Source organism: Lutra lutra, chromosome 6, assembly GCF_902655055.1.
Source record: "Lutra lutra chromosome 6, mLutLut1.2, whole genome shotgun sequence".
NCBI classification, from domain to species: Eukaryota; Metazoa; Chordata; class Mammalia; order Carnivora; family Mustelidae; genus Lutra; species Lutra lutra.
In genome coordinates this window covers 139,608,065-139,635,526 of record NC_062283.1, presented here as the reverse complement: position 1 = coordinate 139,635,526, position 27,462 = coordinate 139,608,065, and the positions used below count along the sequence as shown (strand labels likewise).

Genomic DNA, 27,462 nt, shown 5'->3' with positions numbered 1-27,462 from the left:
GCATTCATTTTCTTAATTGCTGTTTTCTAAACTATTTTCAATTCTGAGGATTAGATAAAAAAGAGGTAACTTGAATATTATCAAGTGAATGAAAAGTTAGTGTGAAGACACACATTGTAAAATATGTTTGCTTTGTTTTGTAAATATGTCTGTCATGTTTGTCAAAAATGAATTACTGCTTTTGTGACCAATACTATATATATGACCATGTATTTGAGTGCATATAAAATGTGAAAAAATACATGTCATTCATTGCATTCCCATTTATCAAAAATTTTAAATGTATTATCACTTTTAACCTTTATAAATGCCTGTGAATATGGTATAACATATTCCCAGCATTAGCTGAAAGAAATTGTAACATTTCATCCTTTAACTTTATGAACTAAAGAAGAATTATAATTGCACACTAGTGTATAGCCCATAGGAAAAAAAAAAACTTGGTGGATTTGAAATATAAAGTAAGGGTTATAATTTGTTGTATCTGTCTTAGTGGAAGAAGCCGAGAATGTGATGAAATTCATGAACGAAACCACGGCCCAGTGGCGGAACCTTTCAGTAGAAGTCAGGAGCGTGCGGAGCATGCTGGAGGAAGTAATTGCTAACTGGGATCGATATGGCAACACGGTGGCCAGTCTTCAGGCCTGGCTAGAGGATGCAGAGAAAATGCTAAATCAGTCAGAGCATGCCAAAAAGGTAAGATTGCTTCTTACCAAAGGAAAGGAATACACCCAAATTTAACAATGAGACAGCAGAGTTCTCTAGGGAGTGTTACATATTCGCAAATGTGACTCAAGATTCTTGACTTTGCCTGCTCTCAGGTTGATAAATTATTTTAGGCCAAGAAATACTCTGCTTTATAGAAGTTACGTTAAAACAGTTCCCTCTCTGATCAGTTCAGTGTTTTGCTTTTGCATTCAGAAAAGCGGGAACCTATGGAGGGACAGCCAAACCCCCAGGAAGCCCAGGGGGCAACAGAGGTCAGTATACTTACCATTAGGTCTGTACGTGAAGGGCGCTGACCTCTGTGGATTTCCTCATTTTAGAGAGGACAACATAATATTGATTCTGTGTAATGACACACACCAACTGGACGTCTGGGTCATCAGATTTTTTTTCCTCTTTGGATATTCTTTTTTTGGATTTTATCAGCCCTCAGACAAGGGTTCAGAGTGGCCAGGGTGGGCAGGAGTGATATTTTTTGTTCAATTACAGGTGTATGTGTGGGTTTAAGAGGTACCATTTTACTTTAATGTCACTTACATTAAAATCTTGTATAAAATGGATTGATTTCTGTATATGTACTTCTTAATGGGAACTGATATTTTCTCATGAAAAATTAATTTATATGTAAAAGATATTAAAATACCAGGCTTCCATTAAAAAGTATAGTAAATACATTAGAATTAGTGCTTGCTATCCAAGATTGGTTCTTCTATTTATTGTGTTATGCAAGTAGATGCATAATTTTTAAATGTTTACACTCTTTATTTCACATAGATTAAATATTCTTGTGTAGTTGAGGTTGATAAGAACTGTATGCCCATATAGCTTTTGGCTTTTCTGATTAGACTGGCAGTGCCCTAGTAGATGTCATATGTGTTAATTTCATCCAAGGGATTATAACCACCAGAAACAGAAGTGTTCTCTTCTATTTATGTGGGAAGTCCTCCCACATACAGCTTATAAAATAGATTTTGAATTATCTTTGGTATCCTTGGTTTTTACTGTGGTGTGTGTGTATATGTATGCACAAGCACATATATATTAACTTGAAATCAGCAGAAAACTACTTCATTGCCAAGTGAGTAACCTTAAACAAATAAGAAACCATATTACTGTATTAAGTCTTCTTTGGCCCAGATTTTTAATTTTTAAAAAATTTCCTTCAATGATTTATATCCGTGATTGTTAATTATCTTCATGTACTATATTCAGATTTTAAAACCAAAAATAATAGGTCAAAGTTTGTTTATAAATTTTAAACAAAACTATACATTACTGTAAAATATCATACCTTTTATATGACCCTGGCTCTGGTATTTACCAGCCCGAAGACTATGTACAAGTCCTTTATTTACACTTACAGAAATTCAGTTTTTTTCATCTGTAAAATAGGAACAACAGAAAATGTCTATCATGTTTTGTTTTGTCTTCAGCAAAAGTTATGGCAAAAAATAAAATTTTTTCTTGTAGTAAGACACAGCATTTTTAGTTCCTATTTTTGAACCTCTTTATTGAAAATTGCATTTGGAAAAAGAGCTAACATTTACCTTAAAATTTGTGCAAATTTAGAACAAAGATACTTCTCATAGTTTGTTTACTTCCATATCCTTTATTAATTTTTGGTCTGTGGTTTACAATAGTGCGCATTGTTTATTTTATAGGATTTTTTCCGAAATTTGCCTCACTGGATACAGCAGCATGCTGCCATGAATGATGCGGGCAATTTCCTAATTGAAACATGCGATGAGATGGTTTCCCGTGATCTTAAACAGCAGTTACTATTGCTGAATGGGAGATGGAGGGAGTTGTTCATGGAAGTCAAGCAAGTACGTCTTTCAGTCTCTATATGCTCAGAACATGCACGTGTTATAAATGTGGAGGTGAACAGTCTGTTTAGAGACTGTTTTATTGTTGTAGCATGGGCTTATTTAGGCAGATTATAGATGTGTTTAGAACCTTTATGTTTATTTTGGGCCCTTTATTCTTTCCCATTTATAATAGAGGAACATTACAGAAATGTATGGTTTATTGAAGGATTCTCTTGACAATATGGAGCCTACAGACATGGAACGACTCATGTTTGAAATCATAATTCTTTGCTTCTATGCTAGTTCCTTTTTTCTTTTCACAGCAATTGGACTTACTTCAAGTGTATCTAAAATAAGATTCAGAAATTAGCATCTTTCTTAACATATAACAATTCCAGAGAGTATGTGGATGTGAAGGTTACAGGCTCCCAGAGGTTTGACTTACTGATTTTTCATGTTGTGCTCCTCCCTTTTCTTAACAGTATGCTCGGGCTGATGAAATGGACAGAATGAAGAAGGAGTACACAGACTGTGTGACCGCCCTGTCCGATTTTGCAACTGAAGCCCTTAAGAAAATGTCTGAACCCTTAGAAGTCTCTTTTCTTAATGTCAAGTTATTAATTCAAGACTTGGAGGTGAGGGGGGGTTTCTGGACAACAAAGTGAAAACCTGTTCTGTTGTGAGAAGGAAGATCACCGAAGTTAACCCAGACCATTGCCACATTGTCCTATGTCTCTTGGGCACCATTTTGATGTGTGTGCATAACCTGATTGGCACTTCGAAATTGAAAAAAGTGCACTTAAATAAAATCTATTTGGATTTTTTTTAAGGGTATGTTTTGACATAGATTAACTTCAAAATAGTTTTTTAATTCAGAGATTTTTTTTTTTCTACAACTGAATTACAAAGGACTAGGTGAAAACAGGAATTATACCTCTACATAAATGCCTCTTCTACAAAGTATTGCCTAAATGAATTGTGCTCTTTACATATTTTGAATACCTTGCAGCTCTCAAAAATGAAGTAGTAAAAGAATATTTAATGACATGGAAAGCTTTTCTAATACACTATGAAGTGAGAAAAGCAAAAAATAGTATGTTTTTTTGGTAAATATGAAAAAATGGGTATAAGAATGCACAGGGGAAAACATAATGATGTGTAGTGATGGGGTGTTGGGCCTGGTTATCACTGTGTGAGAAGACTACGTAATTAACATTTTTTAATTATATCTGATTTATAAATTTTCTTTGATGACAATATGTTACTTTTTTTTAAGAAAAAGTAAGTTGTATAATTGTTAAGGTCAGAGGAGTTGGCCCAAATTAACATGCATTTAGTTTACATAATGTTTATATACTACATTAGCACACATATTTTGAAAGTGTACGGATTACTTCAGCTTGTCCGTATGTTAATTTAAGGATTTACAGTGACTTCTGAAGGAAAGGTTTTATCTATTCACATGATATTACCGATATATCATAAATTAGCAGTAAAAGAAAGCAATAAGTGGAATCTCCAAAAATTTATTATAAGTGTAGGATTTTATACAGTACATATTGATTTTTGTCCAACCTTCTGTGGAATCCTGAAATGAAAAGGAAATGTACCATGTATTACTTTGACTGTTTCAATGATTCATGCAGGACATTGAGCAGAGGGTACCTGTAATGGATGCTCAGTACAAGATGAGTACCAAGACTGCACACCTCATTACCAAAGAGAGCTCCCAAGAAGAAGCTAATGAAATGTTTGCAACCATGTCTAGGCTCAAGGAACAGCTAACCAAGGTGGGAACATACTTAAATGCATGACACACAGTGCGGGACCAACGCTGCCTTCAGTGTGCTTTACGCCTCCTCAGTCACACCCATGGGCAAATCCTTTACCTGTTAAGAGATCATGCTTCTGTTTTTTCCTGGGATTCTTGATTTAGTAACTCTGTCATTTAGTAACTTTGTCATGAGTTTTAAAACTGAAACTATGGAGCTGATGTCATGTATTACCCCTGTTAATTTAGAAATACTAGGAGCTCTATTTAGAAAGATAGGTCTGTTCTGGAGGAATAAGGGGCCAGTTAAACGTGATAAAACAAAGGAGGGGGGAGAAAAAGAAGGGGAAGGAGGAGGAAGAAATCAGATATTTAAATAAGAAAGAATTTCCAAATGCCCTTTTATTGGGTTTTATCTGATATCCCCTGGCTCTAAAACTATTTATGCTATTTTCTGCTGGCATGGCCATGAAGCAGTGAAAAATTCTGCCCTTTTTAGCTCATGGAGCTAACTTTAAACTTAAGATCTATACATTTGTACCACTTGTGTACAGGGAACCCTGTGGATACCAAGCACTAGCCATAAGACTTTTCTGTTCTATTGAGGGACTTTCCTTAAGAACTTTGGAAGTTCCATTGGGATTCTTTTATCTATCTGAAGTTGAAGATTTTATGAGGATGGTATTGTTTGTGATGGGGCAATTAATTTCTGACAGAAGAAAGGAGTGACTATATAAATGAAGAAGAAAATCTTGTAATGAAGAATTGAGAAACAGAGAAAAAGAAAGTAGAGAAACCTGTTATTTAGGAGAGAGAAAAAGCAGAAAGAGAATAACCTACATGAAGTCAGTAGTGGAAAATTAATGAGGAATAAATGAGACAGGTGAAAATACGAAGAATATGGTCTTGAAAAAATGAGAAAACTTCATTTGCCAAACTGAATAATTAATTAGAATGTTAATTTCTAATTCGTTTTATTTTAACATTCAAGTTAAGATTATTTATAGAGATTGGGTACAATTCAAGGTCGATGTTGTCGATTTGATAACCTTCAAGCTTTTAGAGCCATATCTTGGGCTTGTACATCTTAGCCTAGGCCACGTTAATGATTTAGAGCAACCTCAGAGAAAGCAAATTCCACCTGTACACCCATCTAAGTTGTTCAGCTTTTTAAAACTGCTCCTTCAGTTGTGGCATCTTAGTTAAGTTTCTGACTGTATCCAGGGAAGATTTCTAAAGCATACTTGATTTTTATGCGTATTGGCAGATTGTCTTCATTTTGTTCAGAGTCATTTCAGCAGAGCCTTGTTGCAGTAGCTTTCTCTTGATGAGTTTATCCTTCAGACAGGGTATCCTACAGCATGAGAATGTTTATAATTTTAAGAAAAAAGAGAATGGCGGGGCACCTGGGTGGCTCAGTGGGTTAAGCCTCTGCCTTTGGCTCAGGCCATGATGTCAGAGTCCTGGGATCGAGCCCTGCATCGGGCTCTCTGCTCAGTGGGGAACCTGCTTCCCCTCTCTCTCTGCCTGCTTCTCTGTCTACTTGTGATCTCTCTCTGTCAAATAAATAAAATCTTTAAAAAAAAAAAAAAGGAGAATGGTGGACTAACAAGTACTTAGTTTCCTTTCCTTGGTTCCCAAAAGTATGAATAATATTTAGGGAGCAATTCTAAGTAAAATAAATGGGGACAGGGAGTTCTTGGAGAATGACCTGGTCCTGGATTCTAACATAAAGGTGATCAGGCAGAAACTTAATGGATCTCTTGATCCTCAGGAGTGTATGGCCTCAGTATTAAGATTAAAGAATGCAAGTGCATGAAGCAATAAGAATTTTTTCAAAGACAAATAACAAGAGGGCTGAGTCAGTTCAGACTAGAGAGATATCCCCTGGCATGTGGACCTTGTAAATAAGTTGGTACACGACTTGTTCACTTGCGATGAGTTAGATGACGGGCAGAGAGTAGGGAAGCATGGAGCTGGGGGAAGTGGAAAAGCAGAAGGTCTGCCTGGGAAGAATGAGTCAGCAAAGTTACAGTTTTGTCTAGAGTTAAGGATTCAAGTAGTAGAGACCCGGAAAATGAAGTTGGAAGGTCAGTCTAGAGAATGTAACTCACGGTCTCTGGTCAAATTCTGAGGCCAAAGCGAAGAGGAGCTGCGTAGCTTAAGAGGTGGAATTGGATGCCATCTGCCTCACCAACAGCATCGTTTAGATGGGAAAATGCCATCCAGATGGACCGTTTAGAGGAATCTTCATGGGGAAACTCTAGCATTTATTTGTCTCCGTGATACAGTGGTATTGTTTTTTATATAAAAATGTAACAATACATAGGAAATATCATTCAATAAGTGTCTTTGGAGATCTGTAAGCACCAGATGACAATGTCACTGAAGACGATGTTTCTCAGAACTGTGAACAGTGCCCTGAGTTTGTGGTAATTAGTGGCCTTTAATAGAATTTTTGTCTCTGTATTTTTAAAGGTCAAAGAAGGTCACTCTCCACTCCTTTATGAGTCTCGACAGCTGTCGATCCCATTGGAAGAATTAGAAAAGCAGATGACATTCTTTTATGAATCACTTGGGAAAATCAATGAAATCTTAACAGTTCTTGAGCATGAGGCACAATCTAGTGCTCTTTTTAAACAGAAACAACAGGTAAGGAGAAATCCCCTTGAGGAGGCAAAGTTATTTTACAGCGTGTGTAGCAAGACTGAAATGGTGCTTATAGTGGTAGAAATTCAGTCAGGACAGGAAACATTTTTCTAGAATAGCATCCCTGAGTGGCTGATGGCTCAGTCAGTTAAGTTAATCATGCCTTTGGCTCAGGTCATGATTCCAAGGTCCTATGACTAAGTCCCGCATCACTGGGCTCCCTGCTCAGCGGGAAGTCTGCTTCTCACTCTCCCTCTGCCCCCCCACCCCTGCTTATGTACTCTCTCTCTCTCAAATAAATAAATACAATCTTTTTAAAAAAATAGAATAGCACTGGCATCTCAAAACAAAAATATACATCTGTCCAAAGATGAAACCCCTTTCCACTAATAATAGAACAGAAGTTTTATCTATTAAATTTATATAGAGTTAACTTTTTATAAGTAAATTTTAATTTAGATATTTAGATATATATAAAAGCAAATAGTTGCATTCCATTTCTATCCAGTGTCTGTAATCTGTGTCTTATGAGATCTTTTCTTTGCATCTAAGATTAAGTCTGATTATACAGCCACAAAATTCTGGAAATGTGTGTCGAGTGATAATCCTTTTTCTTTATGTCTCATTTTTAGTAAGCAGATCTCTATGCAGAACAGCTTTGCACTCTTGCAGTTAATTGACTTATTTATTTTGGCTTATTATAAATGACCCTACCCATCAGAGGAGTGTGAAATTTAATGGGCAAACGGTCTACCATGCATTCACTGAAACAGATTCCTGGAGGAAGGGCAGCATCACTTAGAAAGGGCAGACAGTATCTGAAATGAGTCAGACAAGTATTCAGATCTTAGATCTGATACAACAAATTACAAAGCCTTGATTAGCTTTTATTTCCTCTCCTTAGTTGAGAGCTTATTATGGAGATTACATTATATATTCCACAATGTAACTGACACATAGTGGCACGTAGTATGCACTCTATAACTGGTAACAATTATTATTATTTTTTTATTATTATCTTATTATTGTTCATAGTAAAGCCATAATGCTTATACCACCAAACCCTATTCTAGTGGGTTCTCGTCATATTAGATAAAGATTGTCTTTCACTCTGAGTCACAGTGCCATTTCTTGTATTCTCAAATTGCTGTCAATTGCCATCAAAGAGGTAAGTGCAGTGAATTGCGTAAGACTGAGGAATCACAAACCTATACCCCTGAAACAAATAATACATTATATGTTAATAAAAAAATTACCATCAAAGAATCCTTCCACAACTAAAATAACATTTGATATTTTAGTAATGATAGTATTGATAATATTTAATAATATCGTTCTAACATATGTTACTCTTTTGTATCCTAAATCTTCAAACGGAAAAATATGTCCTGACTTCCTTTTGCCAAAACAAATAAAACCTTGGTCTTAGTACTTGCCTCTGGTTACCAAAACTGATATCCAAATGAGCAGTTTGAAATACTTTTCCAAAGCTGTTGAGGATGTCGAAATGCAGATAGTGTGGCTTCAAGTTAGAAAATGACTATTGGCCTTGGGTTAGGCTGGATGATCTCCATGCTGCCAGTTGCAGAAATCACTATGATGTCAGGTTACTAAGCAGAGGTGGAAGCATGGGTCACCATGGTTTCTCATCCTGTGAACATAGGACAACTGCTGGTCCTCCCACACCCACCTGCCTTTTGTGGTTAGGATATGAGGTCCACCGTTTTGTTAATGAGGTTGAGAACTGATGAACCTTAGGAATTCAAATGTACATTTGGGGTTACACAAATAATACATAATTTGCGGCAGCTCTGTCAGTGAAGTATGTGTGCTGGCATTAAATTTATTTAGTCAGACTAAAACCTAATATGTTGATTGATTTTGTGATTGTTCTCTCATTAAATCTTAGGCCTGTGAGTTGGACACATTGCAGGCAAATAACAATTTTGATGGCCTTTTGGTTTCTTAATGTTAGTAAAACAGGCATGAAATTAAAAAAAAAAAACTCAAAAAAACTCAACGTGACATTTAAATGCCTTATATAAAAAGCACTGACTTTAGTGATTGCTTAAAATTCAGCTCTTCTCAATGAAATGAAACACTTCCCTGTACTTTTGGTTTTACTTACAGCTGACTAAAAGCCTAAAAGCTATATAATGTTGTTCTCATTGTGTTGTAATGGTTATTCTCTTTCCTCCTCTTCCTCACCCTTTTCTACTGCTGTTGTGGGTTTCGTTTCCCTGTAGGAGCTGTCAGCTTGTCAAGAAAGCTGTAAGAAAACCATGACACACATTGAGAAAGGCAGTCAAAATGTTCAAAAATTTGTGACCTTGAGCAGCGTGCTAAAGCATTTTGATCAGACAAAGCTACACAGACAGATCGCAGACGCCCATGGTGCTTTCCAGGTAAGCTTGCTCCCTGCTAGGGAGATCTGAGCCAGGGAAAATACAAAGAGGATATGTCGTCCTCATGTTTCATGCTTTCCCTCTTGCTAAATGTCTCTCCTCCTGAAGTTTGGAAGCAATCATTTACTCCTTCTTTTGCTAATATTCATTAGTGTCAAAAGAGGTTCATTACTCTCATAATAATGAAATGTATTCCTTCCAAGTGTTGTTTTTTTTTTTAAAAGAAACAGTACTCTTTAACAAAATAATGCTTTCAGTAATGAGAAAGCAGCATCACGTTGGCATTATTTTTTAAATCAAGAATATGGTGAAGAAAATTGGAGACTGGAAGAAACATGTGGAAACCAATAGTCGCTTGATGAAGAAATTTGAGGAGTCTCGAGCAGAGCTGGAGAAGGTGCTCCGGATGGCACAGGAAGGTCTGGAGGAGAAGGGAAACCCGGAGGACCTCCTGAAGAGACATACCGTGAGTTTGTCCCTCATGGGGCACTTGACCTGAGGACACGGACAAGTGGTTTTGAGTGAGAAATTTAAAAAAAAAAAAAGACTCTTTGTTCTAGTATTAAGTTTTTGAGGCAGGGGTAAAGAAGAGTTGAGTTAGGAAGGCAGAGGCATTTTAGGTTATTAGACCCAAAAACATGGCAGCAGCAAAAAACAAGGCAAAACAAAACAAAAACAAACAAACAACAAACACACAAAAACCTTAGGAGCAATTGATGAGCCACATTATAATTGGCCATTCCAAAGCCCCTGAAGTGGTAGAGAGTTACTAGATGTATAATGAGGCTCTCCTGAATTATTTAGCTGAGAAATTCTGAGAAATAACCAACATATTCTTTTTAAGAGATCATTTTAGGTGGATGGCTAAGTCTTTGTGCTCATTTCATGAATCCGCCGTATCAAAGTGTGAGTACCACATCCCTTGAAGCTTGGTAGCTGATCCACAACTTGTCCTGTTGTGAAGTCATCTTCCTGTTAATCATACTCGTTTCAAACATATGGGTTTTGAAAATGTTAGCAATCTCTTAAAAGCTCTGTAGAGATTAGGGGCCCTCTGAGATCATGTATTTTGAGCTACGTTTCCTGAAATTCCAGTGGGTACTGATATAAACCACGCTGTCATATGATGAACGCAATATATTTGTGCCGTAGCTGACTGAAGTTCTGGTTGATGTCTCTGGCCACTCAGCATCTCCTTCAGTTGATACCTGGTCATGCACATAGGTACACATGTGCTGTATGGGTCTGTTTGATCTGCCATTAAAATATACACAGGCTTGGAGCGCCTGGGTGGCTCAGTGGGTTAAGCCGCTGCCTTCGGCTCAGGTCATGATCCCAGGTCCTGGGTTCGAGCCCCACATCGGGCTTTCTGCTCAGCAGGGAGCCTGCTTCCTCCTCTCTCTCTGCCTGCCTCTCTGCTTACTTGTGATTTCTCTCTGTCAAATAAATAAATAAAATCTTAAAAAAAATATATACACAGGTTAGGTGGCTTAAGCAACAGGCATTTATTTTCTCACAGTTCTGGAGACTGTAGGTCTGAGATCAGAGTACTCGCATGGTTGGGTTTGGCAAGGACTCTCTTCCTGGCTTGTGGTTGGTCACCTTCTCACTGTGCTCTCATAAGGCAGAGATACATAGGGAACAAGACCTTTGATGTCTCTTCTTATAAGGGCACTGATTCCATCATAAGGGTCCCACCCTCATGACCTCATCTAACCTAATTACTCCAACAGCTTCATCTCCAAATATCATCACATTGGGGGGTTATGGATTCAATATATAAATTTGGGCAGATAGTTGGGGGGCACAGTTCTGCCCATAGCATGTGGGGTCATGTTGTACTTGTCTGAATGTAGAAATGGCTCATAATGAATCAGCACGGCCTGAAACACATTAAATTAGGGTATGAGGAATTGTGAGGCTAAACGCTGGCTTCTATTCTGCTCTTCTGACTTTACCAAAGAGGAAATGAAAACTCTAGTCCTATGGAATCAAGGTTTTAGACCCCTTGGCCATCCAGAATAGTCTACCAAATTTGAAAACTGAAAAGATTTTTTTTTTCTAAAAAAATTAAAAGCACTAGTTGAATTTCTGATGTGGTGGCTTCTGACTCATAACTATAGATAATTATAGTTCATTCCTGAAAAAAAAAAAAAAGAGTAGTTGACAGGAAGGTTTGAAGAGGGCAGCAGCTGGCTGAGGGGCTCCCATAGAGGCACGACTGCTTAACTGTGTAGTGTCTGATGCTGCCTTTTATCCTGCCCGACACTCTTACCCACTTCCTCCTCTCCATGCCAGGAATTTTTCAGTCAGCTGGATCAGAGAGTGCTCAATGCTTTCCTGAAAGCTTGTGACGAGCTCACCGACATTCTCCCTGAGCAGGAGCAGCAGGGTCTGCAGGAAGCCATTAGAAAGCTCCATAAACAGTGGAAGGTGAGTCAGGACATATGGGACACACACATAAGTAGGTGTCACGTGTGGTGGGAGAGAGCCTGAGAGTGTTAAGATTCAATTGTAAGAGAAATGTGGAAATTCATGGAAAACCACCACAGCTACTTCTCCCATTTAAAAAAACTGAACTTGAAAAAAAAACAATGAAAAAATGTGATAGGATTTTGTTTTTCTTATTTGTTAATAGCATTGATTTTCTGATATTACTCAGTAGTGCTCTCTTTTCCTGAGTATTTTTGGGGACAAGAATGGCAAGGGCATTTTACTTACTCAGTAACATTTGGTAAACTCTTATCATCTAAGTAACTAAGGTATACTAACATTTTATATACTAAGTATATACTATACTAAGGTATACTAACATTTTGTTGTTTTTACGGATTTTACCATCTGGTTTAGATTATTATGATCTAAAAAATATAAATATGAACATTTATTGTTTAAGGGCTCAGTGACAAACACAAAAGCACAATCAATTTCTCCAAAGAGCTTAGAGTTAATTATCTCCAGTAGGAGTTAATTATCTCCAGTAGGAGATAATTAGTTGCAGATAATGAAAGTATAATATATAATAAGTCCCCCAAAATATAGGTAATACTTATGAAAGCTTTGGAAGAGAGAAGTGGCCCCACTTGGAGAGTAGAAAGGAATGAATCACGTAACTAGTTGTGAGCTAGGATTTTATTTATTTATTTTTATTTTTTTTATTATGGCCAGTTAGCCACTGTATAGTACATAATTAGTCCTTGTTGCAGTGTTCAGTGATTCATTAGTTAAGTATAACACCCAGTGCTCATCATAGCACGTGCCTTCCTCAGTACCCATCACCCTGTTACCCCCTCCCCACACCCTCCTTCCCTTTGAAACCCCCAGATTGTTTCTTGGGTTCTATAGTTTCTCATGGTTCATCTCCCTCTCTGATTTCTCCCCCCTTTGGATTTCCCTCCCTTCCCCTGTGGTCCTCTGTGCTATTGCTTATGTTCCATATATGAGTGAAACCATATGATAATTGTCTTTCTCTGTTTAACTTACTTCACTTAACATAATCCCCTCCAGTTCCATCCATGTTGATGCGAACAATGGGTATTCATTGTTTCTGATGGCTGAATAATATTCTCTTGTGTATATGGACCATATCTTCTTTATCCATTCATCCATTGAAGGGCATCTCGGTTCCTTTCACAGTTTGGCTATTGTGGACATTGCTGCTGTAAACATTGGGGTGCATGTGCTCCTTCTTTTCATTATATCTCTGTATCTTTGGGGGTAAATACAGACATAGTGAGCTAGGATTTTAAAAAAAGCAGCAGAGATCTGGGGATGGGTGGGAGGAGGAAATAGCCAGCCCCTGGAAGAGAGACAGCAGGAGAGCACGTGAGTGGGGGATGTAGGGATTCACTTGACTTGTCTAACTTGAGAGCCCCACATTGGGTTTGTCACAAGGAAGCCGACTCTAGAAGCTGCATGCCAGAGGAGAGCTGCAGTGTAATGGAGACCCACCCAAGGCTGTCTTCTTCTAGCTAGGCTGGAAGAAGCCTGCCCTAGCAGCAGATTAATGAGTGCTATCACAAGGGAATAGCAAGTGACGAACTTCATGTGCATTACGTGAAGTGCTCACAGGGTCTGGAAGATAGGCAGCTAAAATATTCTCCATCAGTTCTTGATTTTTTTTTTTTTTTCATCTCAGTAACATAGGCTAAAAAACAACTCCAAGCACAGAAAAAACACAGTTAAGGACACATTTTGTTTACTTGCTAAATTTGAAAATTAAAAAAAGATTCTTAAAGAAACCCAAGCTTTTTGAGATGTCTTTAAAGCCTAACATATCATAAATGTATTATGGAATGGAGATTCTAATGGAAAGCTGTATTTATTTAACATATACATGTTACATTACATATACACACTAACATTAAGCTCTCTAGGACATAATCTGTTCTACTCTTTCCAGAGTCCCCAATCATTTTCTCATCAGTTATCTTAGTATTTTATAAAAGTAACCTTTTAAATGCCATAGGATACAAGCTGGATAAAATTAATTAATTGTAGGACTGAAGATAATGATGTAGTTTATGCTTATATCAAAAAAGAACATAAAACATTTCATGTTTGATGAGGCTGGCTTGTTTTCTCAAGGAATGCTCTAAGGAAGAAGGACAAGGCAGGTGGTCAAAAGTGTGGCCTGTTTGATCCTGGCTTCTTACTAGTAAAGTTTTCTCTTTGCCCTTTGTGTAGTGAGTATACATATGTTCTTCCTACCTCACAAGGTTGTTGACAAAATTAAGAAGGACATATGCCAGGGAGAGGGTATATGGAATCAGTGCATGGTTTACATTTAGATTCAAATCTAGCTTTTCCACTTACCCCTGAGCCTCAATGGTCTAACGTATAAAATAGAAATAGTAATACTGTGTGGGGCTATAGTAAAAATTAAATAGAATAATTACTGTGAAAAATCCGACTGTGCAGGTTAAAAGAATTCATTGCGGTCCCAGTCTTTGGAAAAGTACAAATCACAGCAGCCAGGTGCAGTCGATAGTGATTAAATCACATTGGCCCCAAAGGGAATAATTTTGGATTTATGTCACTCCAATTGAAAATGTGTATGATTGGAATGGCATCATATTTTTTTAATCTTCCTATGGAATGTAGGATCTTCAAGGAGAAGCCCCATATCATTTGCTTCATCTGAAGATTGGTGTGGAGAAGAATAGGTTCTTAGCTTCTATAGAAGAATGCAGAACTGAGCTGGATCGGGAGACCAAGCTGGTGCCCCAGGAAGGCAGTGAAAAGATCATTAAAGAACACAGGGTACGTCTGACACACCCCAAGTGCAGGCATGTGAGGTCACATTGTTACTTAAAAGATTTATACATGATACTTTTGTTTGGGTCTGAAAACACTAAATAGCTTGATTACTGTATACTAGTAGACTAAAGGGGAATCATCTATGAAAATATGGAAGTATTGTATGGATTCTCACAGGCAGTATATCAATGGTTTTTGCTCATTAGATTTTCTTCAGTGACAAAGGTCCTCATCATCTTTGTGAGAAAAGGCTACAGCTTATTGAAGAACTGTGTCTGAAACTCCCAGTCCGGGACCCGGTAAGGAACACACCTGAAACCTGTCATGCAACTCTCAGAGAGCTCAGAGCTGCCATCGATGTCACCTACATGAAGCTCGTGGAAGACCCAGACAAGTGGAAGGACTACACTAGCAGGTAGTTGGGGAACCGAGATGGACATGGTCTGTCCTAATACTTGTGAATTCAGAGATCATCGCACAACAAGAAGTGACATGTGTTTCCTCCAAAGCAATAAAGAAAATCAGATTGTGTGACCTTGCCCGTGCTCTTATATAAAAATGCTTCATTTAATAAAAAAAAAATGGGTTTCAGTCAGAAACAGGGTCAAACCCTTTATTTCTAAGGGACCCAGATGTTATCTCTCTGAAGCACGTTTGGCAGTTCCTTTCTCCAGGATATCCTCATATCCCCAGAGAGCGACTTCTGCCTCTGGGTTCTCTCGGTCTGGGGGAGATAGATGAGGCCAGACCCCAGGTGGTGCCTTCCAAACTCCCAGGTGCTCAGGCCCCGGGAACACACCTTTTTCCTTAGCTGAACTCCCATCTGCTTTGCTTTCTCTTTCCTCCAAGTAACAGCTCAGGGGAGCCACCCCTGCCCTGAGCTTCATGCTAAAGGGGCAGTTTCCAGAAAATGTGTTCATTGACTTGCTAATCAGTTCATTGTTAAATTTCCATGAATAAATTCCAAATAGAAAATGTATTTTATCCACTGAGATATTGTCTCCCTTTAATAAGAGAATATTTTTGATGTTTCAGAATTTCTGAGTTCTCATCTTGGATAACTGCAAAGGAGACACAGTTGAAAGCGTTTAAGAGTAAACCCTTAGATACTGCCAACCACGGAGAGGTTAAACGTGCTGTAGAGGTTAGTTCTGGGCCATACTTTTCATAATAAAAAAATTAATGGTAGACAGTCTGACTAACTGATGTATTCTTTTCTATCTGTAAAAAAATTAAATTGCTGAAAAAACAATCCTAAGAATAAGTCTCCTCATGTTACTGTGGAGAAGAATAGGGGACTTCCCCAATGAATCATTGTTAGCTTTGAGATTTAGTCCTGCTTAGTCGTACCTCTCATACGTCTTTAGCTAATGGAAAATCCCGAGAAGAAAATTGCATGCATGGGTATATAACACAGCAGAGATTTAAGAATTGTTATGGAAAACAAGAACACTGGAGGTTTTTATACATTTTCAGCCACAGATCACAGAATTGGGCAAAGTTTCTAAGTTTCATTTCTATGTCACAGTCAGTCTGGATTGATCAGCTCTTTGAGCCTGGGCACAGCCTCAGAAACCGAGCCAGGTGACAGAACCCCAAGCCTGAACCCAGTTCACGTTCTGTGAATGACGTACAGCAACCCTCTCATTCTTAGCGTGGCTCTGCTCTGTTTTGTAGACACACACCATTGTGAAAATCCTTATCTTTCAGCATTTTGAACTCTTGTAAGTCACATAGCTGCTGTTAATGAGGATATATTTCCTTTCTATTCCTATCCTCTGAGTTACATGTTTTTCTCTTAAATTTATAATACCATTAGATACTGGAGATGCTCAATAATATCATGTTATACCTATAGAAGGATTCTATTATTGGCTTTTGGTTGCTGTTATATTAAAAAAAAAATGTACAGCTTCAAATGAAGAGACCACTTGGTTCTAGAAGTGGTCATTTTCTGTGGGTGTGAATTTACCCTGTGTGGTCCTCTGTAGCAACTTGCATGGTTTCCTCATGCTTCCCAGAGCTGTGTAGGAGGAAGAGGTTGTCCCAGTCAGCATTCCCACAGTTCCCAGACCTCACAAGGGCTGAGGCCCCAGAATCTTTCCAGCATTGTCCTGGTCAGTGTGCCCTCCCTTCCCGGACTGGAGTTGTGCTCCTTTCTGCACCTCTTACTAAATGGGTTATTGACTTCCAAGCTAACAAAAGCGAGGCATAAAATATAAGTTCATGAAGTGAAGATCAATTTTTAGGGCATCCATAATAGTATTCATCAACTAAACTCTTCGAATAAAAAGAAATCTGCTCACTAAAAAAGGGATTATTTCAACCTTTTTTTTTTTCTAAAAATACAATGTTCCTACCAACTAACAGAAAATAATATGTGTTATAGTTCCCAATTTTGGTATCTCATTTTCTTCTACAGTACTTTTAGAGGCATCTTTATTTGTACTCAAGGGAATATCTGTAAATATCTAACTGTCTAATTGTGAACTAACCATCTAGTTAACTTTTTGATACAGAGTATTGATTTTACATATTAGGTATTGGCATTGGGGAAATATTATTTTTCTAGCACTTGTGAACTTTTGTTAAAGATGTGAACAAAAAGCAAAATAAGCAGGCATTCCTGGTGAGCGACGGGCTCTCCTGCCTCCACTGGATCAACTTTCTCAGTCTGCGTCCATTCTGGATTCACAGTGTATTCTCTTCATTCCAGGAGATCAGGAATGGTGTTACCACAAAGGGCGAGACTCTCAACTGGCTGAAATCCAGGCTTAAAATTTTAATTGAAGTTTCTTCTGAGAATGAAGCCCAAAAGCAAGGAGACGAGCTGGCAAAATTATCTGGTTCTTTCAAGGCTCTCACAGCTTTGTTGTCGGAGGTAGATCATTTGCTCACACTTTAACTAGATAGTTTTGGGTGAGGAATCTGGAGGGTTCTTTGCTTTGGGTTGGGATTACACTGTAATTATATGAAGGAAGTATAGTTCAAACACAATAGTTAAAATACTTATTCATATGAAGATTGGTGGGGAAGATATTTGAACTATGGTGTGTGCCATTATCGGATATGTTAGTTCAGAGTAACAACCTGTATTTAAAGTATGAAGCTTACCAGATCTACACTTTTTACTCTTACTAAAAGCATTGTTTCATGGTCAGTTGAAGGTATATTATGGAGGTTAAGAACCTAGGCTTGGGAGTCAAATGAACCCAGAGTTACAGTTTAACTCTGATAATAATAAAGTAAATAACTCTGATATAAAAATAAAATACAGTTTAACTCTGGTAATAATAAAATATTCAATGTTCACAGACCACATAAAATCACAGATTTTATGCAAGACTTACCCATTTTAAACTTCTTGATATATATTTCAGTGTTTATATTCCTATATGAATTAAAATAGACAAACCTATTTACTTCATTTCTAGTAGGCCCCTTCTACCCTTGGTGAGAAAATTTTTACCGACCAGGTTGTCATGCATGTCTAATGAGTCTGTGCATGAGAAGATAACTAAGAATGGAAAGTTGAAGAGATAGCTACCATTATTTCTTGAAGTCATTTATGAACTTGCATGGAAAAATGATCATCTAGGTGACTTAAAGTTCCCTGATTCTGAAGATTTGGAATTCTCTGGAGAATTCCTTAATCTAACAATTTGGTCAATTAACCTTTTTTATATTTTGAATGCATGTAGATCTGCTTACGACCCTAGCAGTGAATTTACATAAGCCAAAAATACTCTAAACTGCATGTGATTTTAGTTTTATTTGTGAATTTTGATATTATATATCATTTTTTCTTAATAGTTCTTGACAAAATGAAAATAGTGATAGGATTAATCAAATTTTGGGATGAGTTATCTCAGTCCTTCCATATCCATCTTTCACAGCACTAGTCCAGGAAGCGTAGCCACTACCATACTTTAAGTAAAATTCTGACATTATTCTTCTCTACTCTTTCTTTGATCAAGAAGGTAAGGAGAAAAGGAAGGATTGCAGCTTTAAAAAGTAAATATGCGGGGCGTCTGGGTGGCTCAGTGGGTTAAAGCCTCTGCCTTTGGCTCAGGTCATGATCCCAGGATCGAGCCCGCATCAAGCTCTCTGCTCAGTGGGGAGCCTGCTTCCTCCTCTCTCTGCCTGCCTCTCTGCCTATTTGTGATCTCTCTCTCTGTCAAATAAATAAATAAAATCTTAAAAAAAAAAAAAAAAGTAAATATGCATGCAGGTAAGCTTTGATCCAAGACTTAACAAATAGTTTTAGTCACACTGATAGATGAGTTTATATTTTGTTCCACGCCCCCCCACACACATAAAACACTTTGTTAGCCTTTAAAATTAGAAATTACTAGTCTCCCTAACATTTTACCAAGGCTCTTCATTTACTGTATCTTCCAAGTACTCTCATGACACTGCCCATGGGACTTATAGCAAGAATCTGCCCCTAACAAATACAGACATTAATTCTTAGCATACCTATGTACCTTTTTTTTTTGTTTTATAGTTTTTTAAGTTTTTATTTGAATTTGAGTTAGTCAGTATACAGTGTAATGTGAGTTTCAGGAGTACAGTATAGTGACTCAGTAACATCGCAGGATACAAAATCAAGGTAGAGAAATCTGTTACATTTATATACAACAATAAGGAAGCAGCAGAAAGAGAAATCAAAGAGTCTATACATTTATAGTTGCACCAGTAACATGAGATATCCAAGAATATTATTTTTGTATGTCCCTTTATAAGGAACATAAGATTTTTGTTCTCAATAAATCCACTCTATTCTTTTTCTTTTTTCTTTCTTTCTTTTTTTTTTTTTTTAGAGAGAGAGCGCACAATCACAGGGGAGAGGCAGAGGGAGAGGGAGGGTCTCAAGCAGACTTAATGCTGAGCTTAGAACCTCACCACCGTGAGCTCAGAACCTGAGCCCTAGCTACCTTAAAGGTCAAAGTTTATATTCATAGCCTTGTATGCTACTCAGTCATTAGTAAAACCAGAGAAAGAGGAAGGGAAACATTCATTTTGTTCATGTAGGGAATTTATATTAAAGGATGAATTTGACATCTTCAGTCCATACTTTGATTATAATCCATTTAATATTTAAATTAGTGTTGAACACAAAGTGTTTGCCGTTGTCCATTCTAAGAAAAGGCCGTGGTTAGACGGGCAGTATGTAAGGAGGAGTCGCTTCTTTCAACGAAAGCTGTGATTTACTGAGATGTGGAGTCTGTGGTTTTCATCGTGTTTTCTTGCTGTTAGTTTGGAGCATAGCACATTCACGTCGCCGGGGACAAACTCAGAGGAGAAGAGGATCAAAGAAAAAGATGGGATAAGAGTAGGAGAAATGAAAAGGCTTCCATGGAACGCAAAGGACAAGCAGTGTGAAAATGACAATCTTAATGAAAAGGGAGAGCAGTAGACTTTGAATACAAAAGAGGCTAGTGACCCTGAAATAGTGGAAGCAGAAATGAGACAGAAAATTCAGGGAAAAGAATTTACTAAAGAACCACAGAATTAGCCATTGTATTGTGTTTTATGCAAAAATATTGGAAGTGCATTTTCAACAGATGCTCTTCATTCTTTTCATTTTGTTCCCCTCCACAGTTTTTCTCCTTACTTAAACATGAGGGACTCAGCTTTATTATACTTTATTTTTAAAGATTTTATTTATTTATTTGACAGAGAGATCACAAGTAGGCAGAGAGGCAGGCAGAGAGAGAGGAAGGGAAGCAGGCTTCCTGCCGTGCAGACAGCCCGATGCGGGGCTCGATCCCAGGACCCTGGGATCACGACCTGAGCTGAAGGCAGCGGCTTAACCCACTGAGCCACCCAGGCGCCCCTATACTTTATTTTTAAAATTTATGATTAGATTTTAGTTGTGGACTGTCATTAAAGGGATCAGGAAATAAGGTACACAGCATACCCACTTCCATCACCCTGCTTTGACTGTCAGGTTGAGTGGGCACAGAGCGCTGTATCCCTTGAGGCTTGCAATCCCCATAAATGGCTGTGCAGTTAATAATAACTAAATAAACCTCAAAAATATAAAAAAATAAAAGAGATCCGTGTATATATTTCAGAGTTACTGAGATGGACTTTATACATATTCTTTAGAATATTTAAGATTCCAAGAGCATCATATGAGTTGTAATTTTTTCATGAAAATCCAGGTTGAAAAGATGTTAAACAACTTTGGGGACTGTGTCCAGTACAAAGAAATGGTGCAAAGTTCCCTTGAAGACTTAATTTCTGGCTCTAAAGAAGTCCAGGAGCAGGCGGAGAAGATCCTGGACACGGAAAACCTGTTTGAAGCACAGCAGTTACTTCTCCATCACCAGGTAGGAGGCCCGTTCCCCGGGGCACTCGTGCAAAGCTCGTTAGCCACTGGCAGAGCCAGAGTGGCGACGGGAACTGTATGTCCAAGAGTAAGGACAAAGGGAAGGGGGGTGCAGGGGGGAGTCCATGCGAATGGTTAAAAAAAATCTTGGCACCTCTGTTCTCTGTTAAATATTAGGTATTTCAGAAGAGCCTGCAAGGTAAATTCTCAGCCTGAGTGATTTGAGGACATCAAAAAGTTCAAGGAATAATTTAGCTATGAAAACCTTCATAAAACTTGCTCAGTTGTCCTTTTCATAACAGAGAAGGAAAGCGTAGAGTTAAAATGACCCATATTTGAGATCACTCTTCTTTGCCATTATGTTAACAGCCTGCCCTTCAGTTTACAACTTTGAATACATCTCAGTTGGGAAAAGGATAACTTATATGAAGTACGAGACCTTTCAGGATAATACGCTTTTATAAAGGATTAGAACTGAGAGTAAAGAAATTCTGGTACATGTATTGATAATAAACAATTTTAACAAACTTACTTGCCAAACTCAATGTAATTAGAAGTATGACTCAAGTATTTTAATGGCAAAACCCTAGCTAACGTAATGTATAGCAAAATGCTAGCTAATTTTATATATAATAATATACTAAATGGAAGTGACATTAAAAGCGTGTATAAAACAGCAGCCTCTAGGCATTACAGATTTATTTAATAATTATAAAAAGACTGAGTACAGAAAAATAATGCTTGGCATTACATTGTTCTCAGTCATTTTAAAAGTTGTGTTAGGGTTCAATTTAAGTCAGAGAAATATGTAATTATAGATATTTACATTAATGTTTTAAAACTCTTACATTTCTTGGAACAGTGCTTGGTTTTACGTGTGCTTACTTCATGTAAATTCGTATGTATACACCTGAGATCTGTCTACCATTATTTGTACATTATACCTCGATAAAAAGTTTATTTTAAAAGATAACTTTCCCTATGTGTCTCAACAGGTTTATCAGTCTGACTATACCCAGGAATTAAATTCTCTTAGTATCAGCATTTTTACAGCATAAACTATTTAAAAAAAAATTAGAGTTAGGAATTCATGTTTTTAGGCAGAAATAGTTCTTTAAGGAGAATCATGTCAAATGAACGCTTTTGTTGGATTCCTTCCAGAATATTCCATAAAATGCCAAGTGCCTAAATTTGCACACAGTTAAAACACCAATATCAAATTATGTTGTTTACCATTAAAAACATAAAATATTCTTAAATAATGCCCATTTTGACTAACATAGAGTCCCCATTGCCATTTTAACTGTTCACATTTAACTTTTTTAAAAAGATTTTATTTATTTATTTATTTATTTATTTGAGAGAGAGCATAAGCAGGGGTGGGGGGAAAGGGAGAGTAAGAGGGACAAGCAGACTCCACTGAGCTCGGAGCCTGAAGGGTAGCTTGATCCCAAGACCCTGAGATCATGACCTGAGCTGAAGGTGGACATTTAACCAACTGAGCCACCCAGGCGCCCCTGTTCACATTAACTGTTAAAAGACAGTTGGGGCCCATGCTGCAGCGAGGTTGTACCTCTCTGTGCCTCTATTAGACTGTAGGTGTTTCTATCCTGCTTAGTCGCTCACAGACTAACTTTTATCCACCTGCTCTCCAGCAAAAGACAAAGAGGATTTCTGCAAAGAAGAGAGATGTGCAGCAGCAGATAGCGCAGGCTCAGCAGGGAGAAGGTGGGCTGCCCGGCCAGGCCCGGGAGGAGCTGCGGAAGCTGGAGAGCACCCTGGACAACATGGAGCACAGCAGGGAGAAGCAGGAGCGCCGCATCCAGGTGGGAGACTGGACGTCTAGGGCCCTGTTAACCTCCAGGTCACGGCTGGCATCTCCTCATGGGAGCAAGCGTTGGTTCCCGCCTCTGATGCTCCAGCACTGTGCTAAGTATTGACACGAGTTATCTCTTTTAATCATCTCGTCAAGCTTAGCAGATAGGCACTATAATTAGCACATCTTTCCAGAGTGGAAGCTTAAACAGAAACAGTTTGAGGACTTTACCCAAAGTCACAGAGCAGTGATCAGTAATAAAGCCAGAATATTAATGCACACTTGTCTGAGTCCGGGAATTAACACTGGACCGTTTCACTCTTCTGGGTGGTCCAAACAGTCACATGTTTTTTTTTTTTTTTTAAAGATTTTATTTATTTATTTGACAGACAGATCACAAGTAGGCAGAGATGCAGGCAGAGAAAGAGGAGGAAGCAGGCTCCCTGCTGAGCAGAGAGCCCGATATGGGGCTCCATCCCAGGATTCTGGGATCATGACCTGAGCTGAAGACAGGGGCTTTAACCCACTGAGCCACCCAGGCACCCCCACATGTTTATGTTTTATTTTTATTGTGATCTTGACAGTCTTAAAAAGTTTTCATTTCTTGCCACCTATCCTATCACTCCCTACTCTCCTCCTTTCTCTTTCTCCCTTTTATTTTTTCTTTTTTTGAAAGAGACTGGGAGGTTCTTTTTTCCTTTATCCCTTATCCACATTTTAAGTAATATCCTTAGACTCATAGGACTTTATAGTGGATAGAAAACTCTGAGAATGCTAGTCTACACATCTTCTTTTTTGTAGGTGAATTGAAACACAGAGTGAAATTCTTACAGGAGACATTTGCACCATCTTTGTTCAGCATAACTATGTGAAATTGGGACAGAGTTAACTGGAGGTTGACAGCCCAACAAATGAATGGAAATGTGAACAATATTTTGTGATACATGTTGATAATTCATAACATGATATGTTCATTTTTTTTTTTCAAATTTAGGTCACATTAAGAAAATGGGAGCGATTTGAAACAAACAAAGAGACAGTGGTCAGATACCTTTTTCAAACAGGTTCCAGCCATGAGCGCTTTTTGAGTTTTAGCAGTTTGGAAAGTTTATCTTCAGAACTGGAACAGACAAAGGTATATCAGTCTGACCATACAATCCCTTGGTGCTCATTATTCAGAAGCAAAACTGTTTTTCTTTTTTTCTTCTTCTTTTTTTTTTTTTGGTTTTGAACCTGTTTTCATCCCTTATTACAATCAATTATTATAATTATTCATGTAATTAGTACTTCTTGTTTATTGATCATCCACTCTTCAACACACTGGTCAAGTTGCTCTGAGGAATGAAATAAATAAGATTTAAATATCAAAAAAAAAAAAACAAAAACAACAAAAAAAAAGATTTAAATATCAAGAACTAAGAAAATTTTTTATTAAAGTGTGAAATGGTTAGTTCGCTCATAGATGAATACTTTAAAAAAAATCTTTCTGAAGGCATTAATATTTTTAACTGAACCTCGAAGGACAGGTAAGACATAGAAAAGCAGAATGTGGGACAAAACATGAGCATTTCTATAATGGGAAATGGCATGAAGTATGAGACTGTATGGAGATTCTGTTTTAAAGCAGAAAAATGGAAGTACAGCTGTAAAGGAAAGTTGGGCCATATTACAAAGATACTTAAGGTCTCGGCCACATGGAACCCTTAAAGGTTTTTAAGAAAAAGAATCACATGGTCAGAGCTATACTTTACAGAGATGCATTTTTTTAAAAACATTGATTTAAGAGAGAGAGCATGCGTGCATGTATGTGCAAGAGGGGGGAGGGGCAGAGGCAGAGGAAGAGAGAGAATCCTCTAGCTGACTCGGCCCTGAGCATGGAGCCTGATGCAGGGCTTCATTCCAGGACCCTGAGTTCATGACTTTAGTCAAAATCAAGAAACACCACTCAACCAACAGACCCACCCATGTGCTCCTAGGGAGAGAGATTTTTAAGCAGTGTAGAAAATTGAAAGGGTGCAGGGCTTGCGTCACGGGATCCAATTAGAAATTTATTGCATGTCGGTATTAATATGGACATGAATTAGGGCAATAGGGATGTCAGTGGGAACAGATGCAAGAGATAGAGAGTAAAGGAAAGGAAGATATCCCAGGTTCTGAGCCCAGCAGACACCCTGGGAGTGGGACAGGAACTTGAAGGAATGGCTGTTAGTTGAGGAAGATGACAGACTCGGTTTGGGACAAATTGAGGTTGAGGCTCCGGTGGGACATCCAACAGATAGTACTTAGTAGGCGTGTTTCACGAGCCCAACCCTATGAGCCCAAACAGCTCAGAGAGTCAGAGCAGACCAATACATTGTCTGAAGCATTTAGAGAGTTGTACAGGTTCTTCTGGTTCCCTTTGTACATATTTTGGGTTTATCGAATGACTGAGTTAGTATAGAAATGTGTTAGCCAATGAATAAGAAAGAAGACTCCTATCCATGAGGTAGTAACCTTCAGCAAGTATACCCTGTGCTGCTCTTTTCTTACCAGTAAAAGGCTTAAAAGGTTTCTGTCTCTCATACTGCCAATTTTGTATTCTCTCTCCTATTATTAACTCACTGGGGAGTTTGAAGTCTTATAAAGCCATAGAATTTTTCAATTCTGTATGATTTTCATCAGCCATTTAAATAAACATCATTTTAATTTTAATTTCAATTACTTTATGTATTAAAACTATATCAGATGTCTTTTATAAATACAAACAAATCTATTGAGTTAATTACTATGTGGGTGTTCCTCCAGGTTACATCCAGATACCTTGTGGTTCTGATCCCTTTGAATAGGTTTATCAGCTGTAGATGAAGCAAATGTAATGTTTTTAGTCTTACTATGAAATTTTTCTTTAGCTAATAATCTTGCATACTTTGCGATTGGTTTAATAATGAGAGCTAACATTTACTGAACATATATACCTATATATATAGATACATATATAGGTATAGACATATGCTGGTCTATTCATATGATATTTATCATCTTTAATCTCTAAAACAATCCTAAGAAATAGGTGTCACGATGAATCCTATCGTGTAAGGAGGAAATATAAGGTACAAAGGTTTTTTTAATGTTTTTATCCAAGATCTCAGGATGACTCACTGGTGAGGTTGGGATTCAAACCTACGAGAGCTGAGCCCAGAGCACACACATTCAGCCATTAGGTTTTTCATTGAAAAACTGAGCTACTTTACTGTTTCTGTATACTGTCGCACAAGCACATGCCATCTAGAATAATTGTTCTCTACTTTTTTGCTCCCTCCACATTGTTAATACAGCCTTCATTCCATTTGTAGCCCTCGTGTGGTTGTGCTCAAGAACTTGAGTGCACGTCCATAGCAATATCATGTTTATTCTTTACAGCAAGCCTTGACTGATGAGGAAATGAAAATTCAGAGATCACACTCAAGGTCACACAGCTAGTGCAGGACAGAGCCTCGTTCAACTCTAGACCTACCTGATGCCAGAGTCCGTCTTTTCCTGCCGCGTTCTATTGCCACTCATGGGTCTTCTTATTGGGACTTAGAGATAAAGCCTTATAATATTATTCAGTTTGGGTTCAATTTGGTTTTTATCAATATCACTCTGTCCTTTGAATTCCTCTGCTTTGTGCTTTCCCCATACTTAGCTCTGACAGAAAGCTCTTAGAGTGAAGGTATATAAGCATTTTCAGATTTAACACCACTTTCTCCATGATTTTCTTGGGCTCTGGGAAACAGTAGTGGGGGGGAAATACTATTTTATGCTTCTGATTCTGTTCATAGGGTTTGGAGAGATTATGCTGTGAATCAGGCTTCACAAATGAGTCCACCATGACTCTAAGCCCATCACACCAACAGAGGATATTTATAACCACAGAATTTAATGTGACATTGGCAAATACCGATTCTTGGGATATTATAAATCTACCATGAAAAGGAAGCTGTACTTACCCATTTTTATTCTATCAAATTGTTGGGTCCTTCTCTGAAGTAATGTTGATATTTCTATGTGGACTTTAAGTCTTTCAAACATGAAGATACAATAGTATTATGTAGTAACTATCTTACATGGAATTATGTAATAATTCTGGGAGATACTCTGTGGGAAGAGGTGGCTGTCAGAAGTCTCACCTTTGAAAATACTTACTTTGGATTTCTTCATTACCTATTTTGGAAAGAGGAGTTTCTGATCAAAATTTAAACCTCCCATGAATGTCTCTTACGTGAGAAGAAATGAGACACTAAGGTACTTTTTTTTCACAAAAGATTATCTCTGCAATTAGCTTTTTTAATTCAGTTTTCAATACATTTACCTGACAAAATTCAGGTAACAGCTAAAATTAAAATTTACCAGTGCCTCACCCATATTAAATTCATTTTTGAATTGAAGTAATTCACTATTAATGAAAATCAATGTGTAAATTTTATAAACCCTTTTGTCCTCAATTTTATGAGAGATATTTAAAAAAAAGCAATAATAGGCACCTGCTAGAGTGCCAGGCACTTAAAAATGAAATTGCTGATGAGCTGCTAATAGCAACCTTACAAGAAACCATTACTACCTGCATTTTATATGAAAGTCTGAAAAATAATTCACCAAAGTCAAAGAACTAGTAATTAGCAAATCTAGAGCCTCAGTCCAGGTTCAACTGGTTAAGAACTTACCTTCTTTTC

The 27,462-nt window shown here is 37.7% G+C and overlaps 1 protein-coding gene across 1 annotated transcript in view; it reads left to right on the top strand.

Moving 5' to 3' along the window:
* Positions 1 to 27,462, top strand: part of SYNE1 (spectrin repeat containing nuclear envelope protein 1) — a 472,480-nt gene that overhangs the window by 164,087 nt on the left and 280,931 nt on the right. The window contains 15 exon segments of the mRNA XM_047733936.1: positions 494 to 696; positions 2,388 to 2,552; positions 3,017 to 3,169; positions 4,181 to 4,324; positions 6,784 to 6,957; positions 9,201 to 9,359; positions 9,661 to 9,825; positions 11,658 to 11,792; positions 14,463 to 14,621; positions 14,825 to 15,033; positions 15,654 to 15,762; positions 17,335 to 17,499; positions 20,789 to 20,956; positions 22,611 to 22,781; positions 23,766 to 23,906. Coding sequence (XP_047589892.1) covers positions 494 to 696; positions 2,388 to 2,552; positions 3,017 to 3,169; positions 4,181 to 4,324; positions 6,784 to 6,957; positions 9,201 to 9,359; positions 9,661 to 9,825; positions 11,658 to 11,792; positions 14,463 to 14,621; positions 14,825 to 15,033; positions 15,654 to 15,762; positions 17,335 to 17,499; positions 20,789 to 20,956; positions 22,611 to 22,781; positions 23,766 to 23,906 — 2,420 coding nt within the window.